Below are 16017 nucleotides of genomic sequence, written 5' to 3'. Positions count from 1 at the left end.
GCCGTTGGGTGTATGTATGGAAAGTACAGAGTCGTTGCTGACGTAGTGTAATAGGTGCATTTGTACTACGTGTTTCCAAAATTCATGTTTTTCAATCCAAAACTAACTTAACAAATTATGAACTAATAAGATAATGTGAGATACATATATGCATATATATTATTTGGTTTTGAGATTATATAGTATAAGACATAGATTATTTTGAGTTTGTGACGATAATGCAAAATAACATTGCTCAATTCTTTTTCACTACCTCACCGGATCTAGTTAATGATTGAGACGGGAAGCATATAGGCCTGATCTCATCTTTGGAATGAGAGAGATCATATAAACAACCCATATCAAACTTATGCACAAAGTTTCTGCTCCTGATGTGAAATCTATAATCGAGGTTTCTTGATTTTCCAAGAAACCTTGGTCATTGATTTAGGGAAGCAAGCAAAACCTCTTTGAATAAGTTTGGTGGAAATATTTTATCATGTCTCTCTCATCTAACACAGGATGAAGCTTATGCGTCCATAAAACCCATCCATTGTTTAGAGAAAACGCTTGTCCTCACAATTTCATTAGTGGGCAATTTTGAGAAAACCATACACATTAGCTCATTGAGAAGTTTAATGATGTAATCAACATTCTCGACAATTACTTAATAAGATATTGTACCCTTTAGCATATAACATCTGATTATGTTGATGGGGATGGTAATTGTGTACCACAAATTTTTCTCGTGTATCACATGATGATGAATTTTGGGTTTTCATAGTTATTGTATCAATCAAAGAGAGAGAAATAGTTCTTTTATTCAAATAATTATTAGCGAGAGAGAAAATAAAGAGAGCTGCTGATATATACTATTTGATGGTGCCAAAAAAAAAAATGTATTTGATTGTGTCAAAACACAAAATGATGCTTTAACAAAAAAAAAAAAAAAAAAAAACACAAAATGATGCAAAAAAAGAAAAACATGAACAATATGTGGAACTGCGTACGGAAGGACTTACTGGGTCAGATCATTTGATTCGGCCCATCAATATGCAGTCTAATTCCATACTTATACAACCTTTCGTGCAGAAATGACTAATGAGGAAAATCAATTGAAAACCCTAAAGTTAGAGCCATGAACGGTGAAGAGCCACCACTGAAGAAAAATAAACTGCCAATCAAACCAACCTTGAATCTTTTTCTTTCAGAAGATTTGCTAGTGATCATCTTAGCCCGTGTCTCAAGATTTTATTATCCAACTCTCTGTTTAGTCTCCAAGCGCTTCCGCTCGCTCCTTACTTCATCGGAGCTTTACCGGACCCGATCACTATTAGGTTGCACCGAGAATTTTCTTTATGTGTGCTTACGGTTTTCTCGTACTGACCATGGTACATGCTACGTCCGAGACCTAATCGAATCCTAACCAATGACACCAGGAAGAAAAAGAATAAGTTAAGTATTAGTGGGTATGTTTTGGCAACAATCCCTATTCACCATTCTCCTCCTGTGCACAAATCGGCTCTTGTGGCGGTTGGTTCTAAAATCTACAACATTAGCGGATCCACTGACAGTTCACCCTCATCTAGTGTCTCAATCCTAGACTGCTTGTCTCACACGTGGCTCCAAGCTCCGAGTATGCAGGTTGAACGGGAGTACCCAACAGCTAAATTACTTGATGGGAAGGTATACGTAACAGGAGGCTGTTCTAAACACTATGATCCGTCAAACTGGATGGAGGTTTTGGATCTAAAAACCGAAACTTGGGAGCCTGTGTTGAGCCGTGTAGGTAGGTTGAGGTTATATGGCTGTCATGATCACACTAATAATGTAGTGATTGATGGAAAGCTATACATATTTGGGGATAAGGGTGTGGCTTACAACCCCAATGATGGTACATGGAATAGTTTAGGATCGGAGATGGATTTGGGTTTGCAATGGTCTTCTGCGTGTGTAATAGAGGACGTGCTTTACTATTATCATGAAGACGAGATCAAATGGTATGACACTAAGGCAAGATCATGGAGAACCTTGAATGGTATAAAAAAACTGCCAAAGTTTGCTTATTTTGCCAATGTTAGGTTGGCAGATTATGGTGGGAAAATGGCATTTTTCTGGGACAAGTTTGTGGCTTCTGGTGGTGGTGGTGGCTGGAAGAATAGGATGATTTGGTGTGCCATGATAGCACTTGAAAGGCGCAACAGTGAAGAGATTTGGGGGAAGATCGAGTGGTTTCATAGAGTGCTACCACATCCTGTTCCTGTGGAATATGCATTTGAGTATGTCGCTGCTGTCAACATTTGATGAATGGCATAAGAGCCACATTTTATTGGATGATTTTTTTGCAAAGACATCATTTCATTTATAATGTTTTGGTGGTTGCTTTTTTTTTTTTTTTTTTTTTTTTTTCTTTTCTTGTGGTCACTCTAGTTTGGTTTGATTAAAGAGTGTTTAGTCTTTTATGTTAAAAAAAGAAAAGACCCTCAAGTAAAGTTTGTGGCTTTAATTTTGTGATTATGTTGATATGGATGGTAACTGTGTAACATGAATTTTCCTCTTGTATCACATGATGATAAAGATTGGGTTTTCATAGTTATTGTATCAAATATATAAAAATGGTTCTTTTATTCAAAAACTAGAACGAGAGAGCAAAAAAAGAGACAAGGTGAGGGGAAAGATTTACAATGGAGATTTGTGTCTATGAAACACAAAATGATGTTAAAATTAGATGAATAATTGTTTAACTATTTACTTCTTGATGACTATCCACTTTTAATTCCTTCCCAAGTAACTGTAGTGTATCATAATTCTTATCATCTATATATATAAAGTTAGCTTTTCTCATTCCTGGTGCAGCCACCTCAGCTGCCACATCAGCCACATCTTCTTTAATTTTATGGCCTTACAGATTTTAATAAGCCCTTTAAACAATCATACAAATGACAAACTGATCAACTAAATTTTATCTAAAATCTGTAGGCCCAACAATATTTCATTCAAATTCTCTATACCCATCACTATTTTTAAATCCTATGAATTCAATTTTTTATTTTAAAAGAAATTTAAAATATTCATTTAGTGCATATTTTTTGTTAATTATAATTAATCGAAAGTTTAAAGAAAAAATAATTATGTAAAATGAATTAAATGTTAAAATAAGAAAACAATACTATAATTTTTCATTAGTGGTAATAATATAGTTAAAGATTTCTATTAAACTGATCATAATTTAAAACTTCAAATATCAAAACAAGGCAACCCAAGCAACACTTTCAAAGAATAAAGGAAACACAACTACAAATCAGTTAAAATAATTATTTGGCAGCACTTCACAAATCCATCACCAAAGACAAAGACGCAAAGAGATGAACACACATTTAATAAACTAAAAAGATTCAGATATATGAATGTCACAATCAGATAACCGTAACACAAAATTATATGAAAAAGACAATCAAAGAAACAAAAAAACAACCCGGACTTTATAAAATTACAGTAAGATAAACAAGAAAATTAATTTTCCCCAAAACACAACTCACATCGAATCAAAAAAATCACTCACATGACAAACAGAAAAAAATATTACAACAAATAACACAAAACAACCGCCTTACAGATTTTAATAAGCCCTTTAAACAATCATACAAATGACAAACTGATCAACTAAATTTCATCTAAAATCTGTAGGCCCAACACTATTTCATTCAAATTCTCTAGACCCATCACTATTTTTAAATCCTATGAATTCATTTTTTTTTATTTTAAACTAAATTTAAAATATTCATTTAGTGCATATTTTTTGTTAATTATAATTAATCGAAAGTTTAAATAAAAAATAATTATCTAAAATAAATTAAATGTTAAAATAAGAAAACAATACTATAATATTTCATTAGTGGTAATAATATAGTTAAAGATTTCTATTAAACTGATCATAATTTAAAATTTCAAATATCAAAACAAGGCAACCCAAGCAACACTTTCAAACAATCAAGGAAACACAACTAGAAATCAGTTAAAATAATTATTTGGCAGCACTTCACAAATCCATCACCAAAGACAAAGACGCAAAGAGATGAACACATATTTAATAAACTAAAAAGATTCAGATATATGAATGTCACAATCAGATAACCGTAACACAAAATTATATGAAAAAGACAACCGAAGAAACAAAAAAACAACCCGGACTTTATAAAATTACAGCAAGATAAACAAGAAAATTAATTTTCCCCAAAGCACAACCCACATCGAATAAAAAAAATCACTCACTGGACAAACGGGAAAAAAATTACAACAAATAACACAAAATAACTCACAACTTAATTAGGAAACCTAAAGAAGCTAACATATTTTCATATAAACAAATTTGCAACCCAATATACATTCACCTTTAACAAAATCAACAAGGGATAACCAAATATCCCCAATAGATACGAAGCGAGCAAGGAATCAACCAAATATGCAAACCCCAAAAAGAAAAATCAAAGGAAAACGATTACGATAGGAATGATTGAAAAAAACGATTACGAGCATCAAAGACATAAGTTCAATCCTCAAACAGACCTCTAGATCGGAAAATTGCTCTTCTCCTATATGTTCACGAGGACATCGGATTTTGAAAAAAAACAAATCAATTTCAACTCAATAACATACAAATAATGGTCCAATTAACCCACAAATTATAAGTCTTACAGAGAAATTGGGTCTGAATGAAACAAACAAAAATAACCTAGAAAAAATATTGACAATAAAATCCACAATAAATAACTTATTTATTTTTCTTAATAAAATCCACAATATTTTTCACTCCAAACACTAAAACATTGACAAAAAAATTACTCCAACAGTTTACAAAATACATATAAAAATATTAAATAACAATCCAACCACAAAATGGAAAATAATAATAAATTAATGACAACTAACAGCTACAACAAAACAACAACTTCAACTAAACAATGTTAACTTCTAATAATAACTTTTTTAAAAAGTATTATAAACACACAAGATGATCTCAATTTTTTCTTTAAAAACAGCAAACTAAATTATACTTACTCCAAAAAATATTTTTATTAAAATATCCAACAAAACAACATAAGCAACCAAAATTAAATACAAAAACAAACGTAAAGATGAATTTACAAAAACCAAAAAAAATATATACAACAAAACTCGGAATACACTTTCATCTAACTACCGCGTGTAGCGCGGGTCGATTGCTAGTATATATATATACTAGAAATAGGCTCGCGCGATGCGCGAGATATATTTAATTTTATTTTTATTAATTATGATTATCTTAAATTTAGAAATATATTTTTGAAATGTATTTTTTTTAATATGAATTTTTTTAAAAAAATGTTTAATACTTTTATAAATATGGTTTTTAATGTTTGGACGCAAACTAAATTTAAAAAAATATATCAATTTTTTTTTTATTGAAGTAATTTATTCCCTCAAAGTTTTGTTGTTTTGCATTTTATTGTTTTGTGATAAATTGTTAGGTTCTTAGAGCATGTCCAACCCCACTCTATTTTAAAATCAATACTCTATTATAGAGTAACATTTGCTCTACGCCTATAAAATATCTTATTCTAAAATAGAGTAAATGGTATGATTACTCTATATACAACTTTAATTTTTTTATACTAATTCCATTTTAGAGTATAAAATAGTTTGATCATCGAAAAAACTATGCTCTATTTTAGAATAAAAAATAGAATATATATTGGAGATAGTCTTAGCACACATAAGGTTTGTGTAGAGACCATATATTAGACATTTGAAACGAAAATTGAGTATTGAAAATTAGTTTACAAGTATTACTAGATAAATCTCATCTTTCCCTACATCTTTTTCAAAGCTGTAATATATGGATGCGATCAACAATTATATGATGATTCAGTAGGTCTCTATAATTAGAAAAGTATTATCGAAACTCAGTAACATTAAAGTAAATAAATAAAAATTATGTTTTAGTCTCAATCATCAAGAATAATAATTGATAAATATTTATCTTTCTGCGAGTGGTTTTACAACTTTATATATTCTTTAACTCAGTCTTAATATTTGATTTTCTTTTTAACTCCACAATATGTTGCTACGGTTTGATTTTCTCTAGTTAGCCTCTTAACAAATTTCTTGTGAAATAGAAACTCTATATGAATGCTTAAAATGTGTTATACTTCTATGATGATGGGTTATTTCTTTTAAATATAAAAAAAATGAACTCTCCAACATGTCAATTGGTGTAGATGGAAGGGAAGACAAAATCAGAAAAATTGATATCAACAATAGATACATTCCAATTATTTTTCTGACATAACTACATTTCTAATTGATTTTAACTTACATCTAAATGTTTTTTTTAATAATTAACTATATTTAAACTTATTATATCTATATGTTGACTTTTCCATCAGATTTTGATGATCTTAAAATAATATATGTGAGAAAAAAAATTAGCTGACTCAAATTCATCCAATCAATAAATTAAACTTCTAAAACATGAATTTTGTACTGTACGAATGAGATTATGAATCTAGACAATGTGTTTTAGAAGGTAACAAAAGAATCACCAATGATTATTTTAAATAATTGATAAGTGTACTCACGATTTATCATATGCTCCAGTGTTTACTCTCTAATCTTATAATCACCCTTAATATAAAAAAGTTGTAATAATGCCAATTAAAATATGGCTCATGTCATAAAAACTTATGAAATATCTTATACTGTATCTCACATTAAATTTTCCATCTTGACAACTCCTCCTGGTCTACTTCTACTTCCTCATCTTCCTCAGATTCACTGGATACATCGTCATCATCATAGACTGATTCCATACAGTCAGATCTTTTCCTCTTCCTCCCAGATTCTTTCACATTTCCAAACTCGTTTTTGAAGTTTTTTAGATTCTGAGATATCTCACGACATGTTAAAATTCTTCCCTTCCTCCCATGTTCAGCTTTTCCATCAAACCAAGTCTTCTTTTCCCTATAACTATGTGTTGGTGCCAAACCCTTTCTGTGACACATATACACATGCTTTCTGCTGAACTTCAACCACTTACTATATGTGTTTTTACCACAAATGGGACAGCCCATTTTCTCTTTTACTTTGCAACCAGCGAGGTTTCCATACGCAGGAAAATCCCTAATAGTCCAGAGAAGCATTGCTCTTAGAGGAAAAGTACTTCTACTGGAGGCGTCATAGTTTAACTCTCCCTCCTTCCATAGATGGTTTAAATCGTCAATAAGAGGCTCCAAGTAGACATCAATACTGTTGCCAGGTTGTTGTGGACCAGGAATCAGCAAGGTTAGCATTATGTTCTCCTTCTTCATACATAGGTGAGGAGGCAGATTATAGTTCACTAACAGATTAGGCCAGCAACTATACTTAGTATTCTGCATGTTGAACGGATTAAAGCCATCAGTGGATAGTCCAAGCCATAAGTTCCTCTCTTCGGCTGCAAATGAAGGATACTTGTTATTCATCTTATCCCGTGTTACAGAATCCACAGGATGCCGGAGTTTGCCATCACTGCTCTTGTTACTAAAATGCCACCTTAAATCCTTGGCCATTTCCTCAGACCTGAACATTCTCTTCAGCCTTGGGATTATTGGAAAGTACCGTAATACTTTTTGTGGGACACCTTTCTTTACTTCACTAGTGTGCGTATTTATCTTCCACCATGAAGCATTGCATTTGGGACAATTGTCTAGCTTCTTGTATTTCTTTCTAAATAGACAGCAGTCATTGACACATGCATGAATTTTTTTATACCCCATATCAAAGCTTTTTAGAATTTTTTTAACATTATAAAATGATGTGTGAAGCAAATTATCCTCAGACAACATCTTTGGCAATGTCTCCAGCAGTTCATTGAAACTCTTGTCGGACCAGCCATTATGTGTCTTAAGCCTGAACAAAGACACAATAGCCGATAGCTTGCTGTGGTTTGAACAACTTTGATATAATGGCATACTAGCATCTGCAAGCTTTGCAAGGAACTCATCTTCTCTCTTGTCCTCACCCTCTGCAATCTCAACTAAATCACCATCTACAATCTTATCTGAGTCATCACCCTTACCCTTACTCACCAACTATTTGTCAGAATATTCAGCTGCTTTATATAACTCAATAACTTCCTCATTCCACTGATTTAGTTTGCTGTCACCATCGACCACTAAGTTCACGTCTCCATGATGATACCAATCGTTTTGCAGCTTGTAAGCCTCATCCATCCCCCTAGTTATAAGATGATCAACCACGTCACTGCCTGATTTGCGTTCTACATTACAACAGTCTTTGCTGGGACATATCATCATATCAATGTCCCCTAACGCCGCAGTCACATCCCGTACAAATTTCCAAGCGCCTCTCTCATAACCAGGATCGGCTCTTCAATGAATAAGAAATGGGACAGAATAAAGAACTGGGGAAAGTATCCAAACCCCAGCTTAAACCTAACCTATATAAATTAATTCCTTACCTGCATAGATGCACCCATGCCTTGTCCAACATTATATGTTCTAAGCTTAATTAAAACCTTATCACAACATTTCAAACCAAAGCAACATTAAAAAAACAAACAATTACAGCCACAAAACAAAACAATTACAGTCACAAAATAATTACACTCGATCGCAAAACAATTACAGTCAATCACATACGCTAATATCATCTCTAGTGCACAACAAAACAATTACAGCCACAAACAATTACAGTCGCAAAACAAAAAAAAACCATAACAACAACAACAACAATCAAAGAATAACAATAAAATTTGGTCGAAAGGGACTAACCTGCACTGTTGAGTACAACAAAAGCGAGCTTCAGTTCCCCAATGGCAGCAACCACAAACACTTGACAAATAGCAAAACATCCAACAGATCATAAGCATATAAGAAGCTAAGAAATTAAATGGTGAAAATAAAAAAGAAATAAAACATGTGTAAAAAACAGAGTCAAACGGAGGAAATTCAATGAACAACATCAACAAGATTTAAATTATGTGAACAATTGAAACAAATATAAATTGAAATTGTTCACATACCTTTTGATAATATGTTACCATCCAAATCTTCTATTTGATGCAATTCTTGACACACATCATGTCATATAATCCAGGTTTTTATGGTTTATTTTTCTAAGAGGTACAGTGGCAGAATGATCTTATACCGAGTTCGTGAAACTTATATTATATACAACCGAGAGTAAACCTAAAAACTAGTTACCCACATTCAAAACGACACAATATAGAGCTAGTTGTATATTATAGACTAAATAAGCCCATGAGCCATCAATCTTTCACTTATTGCATTTTTCATTCGATGGATACTTGTTTTCTAAACAAGAAAAAATTATGATAAAAGCCTTCTTTAAGGAGATAAAAATTAAATACATGGTCTTTATTTAGTATTTATTATTTTATTATTGATAATTTGATATAAGGTATTAAATATAACAAATTAATAAATTTAAATATATTTACTAAGTAATTTAATTTGTCTAAAAATATTGAGAAATACCCTATAATAGCACAAATCTAAGTTTTTCTTCCAAATTTAGCACAAACTCCTTAAATTTCCAACATTAGCATTCGAGCACTTAAGAATATTGATATTATTATTGTCTATATAAAAGAAATATCAAATTAGCATTCACGATTTCTCTATAATTTACGTCGTCGTAATGACGACGATCGTCTCCGGTGAGTTCTAACAGTTTTCAGACGAGGAAGATGATCACTTCATGCACCAGTCCTCCATCAAATCTGAGAATTTCCGATGCTGATGAATCTGAGTTAGAGATTGAGATAACCAACAATGGCCGTTCCAAGGACATCAATGTATCTAGACCCGACGATGCTCCTTTCCACGACAAAAATGGTGGTGGTTCAATTGGTAATTGCACGCATGAACTCTGTCTGCGTCTTCGAACAAACTCTCGATCTAATCCAATTCGATTACCACTTGTCTCAATTTCAAACCAATTAGATCGCATCTTTCATCGGACCTCTCGTCACGAGGAAGAGGGGAAGAAGAAGAAGATTCATTTGCTCCAGGATAGTTGTCGCATCTGATTTATATCAGGGAAACACGTCTCTTGCCGGAAACCATATGAACCAACATAGAAAAAAACAGGAGAAACTTTTTTTAACAGATTCTCTTAGAGCCATGGATGTGCCTAGCTCTTGGGATGCTTTATGGAAACAGGTTCATCAATCTTTCAATTTAAATAACACGTTTATGGAGCTCGTAGTGTCTGAAATCTATCATAAAACTTGGGTTTTCAGGTTTTGCCTTTTGGATTTGATTCAAATTAGGAATTTATCTTTTAGATTGGATATAATTGAGATATGATCGCCTTCTTATACTTAAAACGAATCTGTCTTTGTATAGTTTTCATGTGAATCCCACATGATAGAAAGATTGAAGTTCAGCTCGACGAGCATATGCATTCTTATCGTAGACTTGTTTCCACAAAAGCTTTAAGAAAGTTAGATGGTACAGAGAGTGATCATGAAGTTAGATGCAAGCATGGGTGTCTTCAGCTGGATCAGAAATGGTCTCACATACTTTAACTTGACATCAAGAGCTCATTCATGATTTGACACAAGTACATCCTCCATCATTGCATTTTAATACACAGGTACCGTGAAGAAGGATATTCTGGTTCTCATCATCCCCATTTTTGAGATTTCTGAATTTTTAGTAAAACCTTCCTAAATTTCAAGGATGCTTTCCTAAACATTATGAAATCCTTCCTACATCTAATAAAATGAATTTTTGGATTTTTTTTTTGTCTTAATATATCACAGATTACTCTATTTATTGAGTAAATATCTGATTTTATTTTTGTGAACATGCTGAAGAAGAGTAATACATATATATAAGAGTAATAAGTTTGTGTCTTCTAAATATTTTATGAAGGTCATCCTGAAATTTAAGGTGTCATTCCTAAATATTATAAAATCTTTCCTAAATTTATATGAATGTGTTTTTGAAATTCTTTTTGGTGTTTTGCCTCAATATGTGAAAGATTTCTCCATTAGTGAGGGATAATAAGTTCATTTTTGTGTATATCTAGGTGTTTACCAATATCAGGCTTTTTATGAAGGTCATCCTGGAATTTATGAAATACTTCCTAAATTTCATAGAATCCTTCCTGAATTTTCAATGAATGATTGATGTTGGATGATGATTTTTAAAGTTACAAGAACATGAGAAAAGATTATGCGAGCTATCGACAAAACTTTGAATTGAGCCGAAAACAAGGAAATATACATACACTTGCTTTAATACTACTAAGGGTTATGATTTATCAAATCTATTTTGATAAAATCTTTGAATGAAAAGTTTGCTTTACGCACTAGTACAATACTCAAAGTCTTGGTTTCAAATCTTTGTGGGGGCGTGTATGGTATGTTTTCTTTGTTTTTTTTCCCTTTCTCATGAAAGCCTTCCTGAAATTCAAGACATCCTTCCTGAATGTTTGAGTGTTGTTGCAACTCCAGTTCTTCTGACCAAATCTGCATCTCTACAAAGTTACCACATGAACTACCAATGTTACCACAATAATAAGATCCAAGCACATAATGTTTGCATTAGATGCATTGATCTTGAGCACAATAAAGGTGTAAACCACAACTAGTGCAAATGTTTGCATTAGATGCATTGATCTTGAGCACAATAAAGGTGTAAACCACAACTAGTGCAATACTACTACTATTCTACTACCTTGTAATTAGAAGCTAACTTAAGCAAAATCAGAATTTCAAACTAGATCCAAATAATTTTGAGTTATTCCTACCAGTTAAGCCAATAAGAATTACAAAAACTTTCATCTCAAGTTTCTCTAAATTATCACAGAATGAACATAAAAACAGCTTCAATTATGACTATAGAAATACAAAAGTAGAGACACATAAAAAAGTAATATGCAAAGGGTGCTAATAAGTGTTTTGCTACAGGTTAAAATGGAGACAGACGACACAACAAACAAACTCAAAGCACCGATTCTTACCAAAATAGAATTTTGTTTCAATCTTTCTAAAATATTCATGAAATGAGTAACAAAAATGTACAATAAACAATTAAAACCTTATTCCCAACATACTCAAAGCCCGATTCTTACCAACACTCAATTTTGGAGAGATTAATATATCCCCAATTTTACAAAGGACACACAAAGAGAATTTTTCACAAATTAATCACACCCTTCAATCACAAAAAGCAAAATCCCCAACAACCACAACCGTGAGCATCAGAGATTAGCTTACCTTCATCTAGCTTTCAAATCTCGCTTTCTTCTTTGTCTTTTTTTCTTTATTTTTAATTGAATCTTACAAATCTCTATTTTCTCTGGCGAAACAATGATATACCAGTGACGAGACAACAGTAACGTGAATCCGATGAGACGATGAGAGAAACGACGAGGCGACGAAAGTTTCGGAAAAGCGAGATCGATTTTTGTTTTGAGAAAAGATGAAGAAGTGCCAAACGGTTGTGTTTTGAGGAAGGAAGAATTATTTCTCTATTTTAATTAATTTAGATAAATATATAAAAATGCTATTAGTGGAACTTTATAAATGTGGTGCTAGATTTGGAAGAAAAACATATTTTTGTGCTATTTTTGTCAATTGTCCAAAAATATTGATAACTTTTTTATATAATTTATGATTAAATGCAAAACAAAATAACAATATAAGTACTCAAATAAAATAAAATTAAAAATATTAAATTATATTAAAAATAATAATATTATATTGATGAGAAAATGAGTTTTTCACCAATGGACACACAATATTAAGAAGATTTTCTCAAAGTTCTCAACACAAAAAAATAATACTATATTGATGAGAATAATACATTGAGTCTCTCACCAATGCACATGCTCTAACATCACTAGCTTATGGTGCACAGTTTTACGGCTACCATCGCGTTTCTTTGACGAGATATACAAGTTGTGTGGTACCGGTGCGTTCCTATATATGGAATGGCAATCCTAACATCTCCACAGGTACAAGGGTTGTTTGGGATCAGGGGCGGAGCTAGTGTACAATCATGTGGGTCAAATGATCCTGGTGACTTTTTAAAATTAGTTGAATCTTTAGGAAAAATATTAAACTGATCCTTGTAAAATAACACAATTGATCCCTATAAAAGTTTTTAATAACATAATTGACCCTGATAAACTGATTCCCTAGCTCGGCCACTGTTTGGGATGATTTTTTCCCGCCCAAATCAGAGGGCGGCCTTGGTTTTGGAAGGTTAAGAGATGTCTTGAGAGTGTTTGCTTATCGTTTGATCTGGAGGATATTCACACAGTCAGGTTCCCATTGGGTTGAGCTTGGGTGCGACAGAACTTGGTAAAGCAGGGTTCCTTTTAGACTTGGGACCAGTTGGAGATGGGGTAATGATGATTTTATAACTATCCCTTAAGACACTAGAGTTTAATTGCTTGGTTTGGCCACGACATGCTTCAAACGGGACTGCGTATGCGCCAGAGGGGACAAGATCTGCCTTGAGTCTCGAGACCATCTGTTTTTTTGCGTGCCCCTATTCATTCACCATGTGGTCAAAAGTTGCAGGTTCTATCCTTCATCGATCCCAAGACCCTGATTGGTAAGTCTCTCTCGGTATTGATCACTAGATCATGACGCCACCTCGACGACATCCTAATCAGGTTGTTCTTTCAAGTAACTACTTATCTTTTGTGGCATGAACGAAATGCTAGAATACATCACAAAGGCTTCTCTACGGCTCCTCAATTGGTTAAACGCATTCGAAAGACCATCCGCAACAGAGTTAACTCCCTCTAATATTCCGCTAACCTCGCCTCATATAAAGACTTGATGCAACATTACGTTGGCTCGTTACTTCGCTTGGTCTGAGCTGTTCTTGTGGTTTGTTTTTACTCGTATCTCTGTAGATTTTCCGCTCTATTTCAGTTTTATTTTCTTGTAGTGTTCTGAATTCTTTGTACAAATATTTTATATCGATCAATAAATTTCACATTTCAACAACAAAAAAAAACATCTCATATCTTTTGTGTTCAATGCTTACATACCACAATCCTTGATCTCTCTTAATTATTTTCTTTTGTTCTTTATTTTTTTGTTAAAGAGATGCTCTACATACACACGACCACAATCTATTTTTTATATAAAAAACAAAACTAAACCATTTAGAATACAAAATAATCATTCCCTTTTGAAATTTGGTAAGAACCAATGAGCATGAGACAATGGCATGGATGAAGAAACAAATGCTTGTGGCTGTTGTTCAACCTTCTTTGTATCAAGATTGAATATGAAGATTCCATTCTTTTCATAGCCCCCAAAATACTTATTTTCAGTGAAGTAGATGGAGTTACGAGTGACTCCGTCTTGGTCCTTAGCAAGCACTGTAATACCCAACTCTAGAAGAATTGACTCATCACCCAACGAATTAATTTCCTCCCAATTATCCTCTGTCGATGGATCCATCTTGTAGATTTTAAAGGTCCATGTTTTGGACACAAGCGGACCAAAGCTCTTAACAATTAAGACATCTCCACGTAGAGTGACTACTATATTACACTTACAGTAATTTAACGCACATGGATTACAAGGACGGCTAATGTAACCTCCTTTAGTGGTTATGTATCCACGTACACTAGTTCTAAAAACTTTCAGCGGAACTTCTCCCAAAAAATCAAAAATATAGAGAAAAGAACAGTTGAGACAATAAAGCTTGTGATCTTTGTATACCATGTTAAAAAAGTCTTCGGTGCATGACTTTGGCAACTGGGGGATCTCTTTCCACGAGTTATTTCCTTTCTTGAAAGAAATCAGAGTGTCTACATCAACCATTCCGATAACTAGGTAGTCTTTGGTTTTTTCGTCAATCCATAATATCGGGTTGGAGAGTCCATCATTTGCTGATTTGAAAGCTGGTAGATTGATTCTCTCGCGGGTTAAAAGATCCAAAATATATACATTATGCTTTGGATAAGTACGAGTAAGAACTTCTTTCTCTTTGTAACGATGTTGCATCAAAAGCCAGCTTCTATAAGTCGTCAAACAAATACTCTTTGCAAAATTGTCACCGAGATGTTGAGTTCTATAGATCTTTTCTTTATCTTCAGAATTGATCAAGAGACAATAATTCTTGTCCATGGGGAATAGAACCATCCAAGGGATCTTATTGCTTGGCTTACATTGTCTCGAACCATATTGCCAAGATGAACAAACCGATTTAGCTCGGTCAAAATCCAAAAATCCAAGGCGTTCGAAAACCATTCGCATGAGATCAAGAGGAAGCTCGGACCAGCAATGACGAATTCTTCGAGTGACTGAAACGGCTGGAGGTTTTAGAGGAGGAGATTGGGCTAAGGCTAACGCTGGGGAGGCCATTTGCTGGAGTAGCTTATCGGCTAAGCTGCCAAGTTTGTGGGTTGAAGGTATAAGTTTATTGAGAAGGATGATTCTTATTGAATTATGAACATGAGTATTTATACAAGAAGAGTATAGACTAGAGTATTCCTATAAGAGTAAATACAAGAGATACGACTTTACATATGTTGGTAATTGATATCCGATCATCACTATTGTGATTGATATAGTCATCAATGTGATTGATTCTCTACACGCCCCCTCAAGATGGAGGGGCATCGCGTAACTCCAATCTCGTTTTGGAAAAGAATGAATGAAGTCCTTGGTAACGGCTTGGTTAAAACGTCAGCCAGCTGATCCTTGGTGGTGACATGAACGACCCTTAGTGCACCCGATTGAACTTGTTGTCGCACAAAATGGTAGTCCACAGCTATATGTTTCATACGGGAATGAAATACAGGATTGGCACAAAGATACGTTGCGCCAATGTTATCACAGTAGATGGTTGGCATCGAAGGTAAACAAATGCCCAGCTCCTGAAGTAAGGAACAAATCCACCGGAGCTCAGCAGACGTATTGGCAACGGACCTGTACTCGGCTTCTGTGGAGGATCTGGTGACTCCTTTCTGCTTCTTGGAAGACCACGACACCGG

At 33.5% G+C, this 16017-nt stretch overlaps 1 protein-coding gene, 2 long non-coding RNA genes and 1 pseudogene across 4 annotated transcripts; 2 read left to right on the top strand and 2 right to left on the bottom strand.

Moving 5' to 3' along the window:
• The first annotated feature begins 1117 nt into the window (after nt 1-1117).
• Nucleotides 1118-2303, top strand: LOC104789357 (putative F-box/kelch-repeat protein At1g19930; annotated as a pseudogene).
• A 7334-nt stretch (nt 2304-9637) lies between these two features.
• On the top strand, nt 9638-10782 carry LOC109132965 (uncharacterized). Of its 2 annotated transcripts, none has more exons than XR_015557318.1 (3): nt 9638-9890; nt 9984-10202; nt 10389-10782. It is a non-coding gene; the product is annotated as an uncharacterized LOC109132965 (long non-coding RNA). The 2 variants fall into 2 exon arrangements; XR_015557317.1 differs by having other exon boundaries at nt 9652-9890; nt 10283-10782.
• Nucleotides 10783-11230: 448 nt separating this feature from the next.
• LOC104787153 (uncharacterized) lies at nt 11231-12533 on the bottom strand. The gene is made up of 2 exons (XR_767798.3): nt 12269-12533; nt 11231-11526 (listed from the first exon to the last, which is right to left on the bottom strand). It is a non-coding gene; the product is annotated as an uncharacterized LOC104787153 (long non-coding RNA).
• Nucleotides 12534-14191: 1658 nt separating this feature from the next.
• LOC104789356 (F-box protein At1g69090-like) lies at nt 14192-15385 on the bottom strand. The gene has a single exon (XM_010515071.1). The coding sequence runs from the start codon at nt 15383-15385 to the stop codon at nt 14192-14194; it is 1194 nt and encodes a 397-aa protein (XP_010513373.1).
• Between the last annotated feature and the right edge of the window lie 632 nt (nt 15386-16017).

Source organism: Camelina sativa, chromosome 5 (genome assembly GCF_030686135.1).
Source record: "Camelina sativa cultivar CO46 ecotype springtype chromosome 5, ASM3068613v1".
Lineage (NCBI taxonomy): Eukaryota > Viridiplantae > Streptophyta > Magnoliopsida > Brassicales > Brassicaceae > Camelina > Camelina sativa.
Note: the sequence above shows the minus strand (reverse complement) of the source record. Positions and strands in the feature narration are given on the sequence as shown.

Excerpts from the sequence above, each read along its gene's own strand:
- LOC104789356 (XM_010515071.1), bottom strand. The coding sequence starts at position 15,385 with ATGGCCTCCCCAGCGTTAGCCTTAGCCCAATCTCCTCCTCTAAAACCT.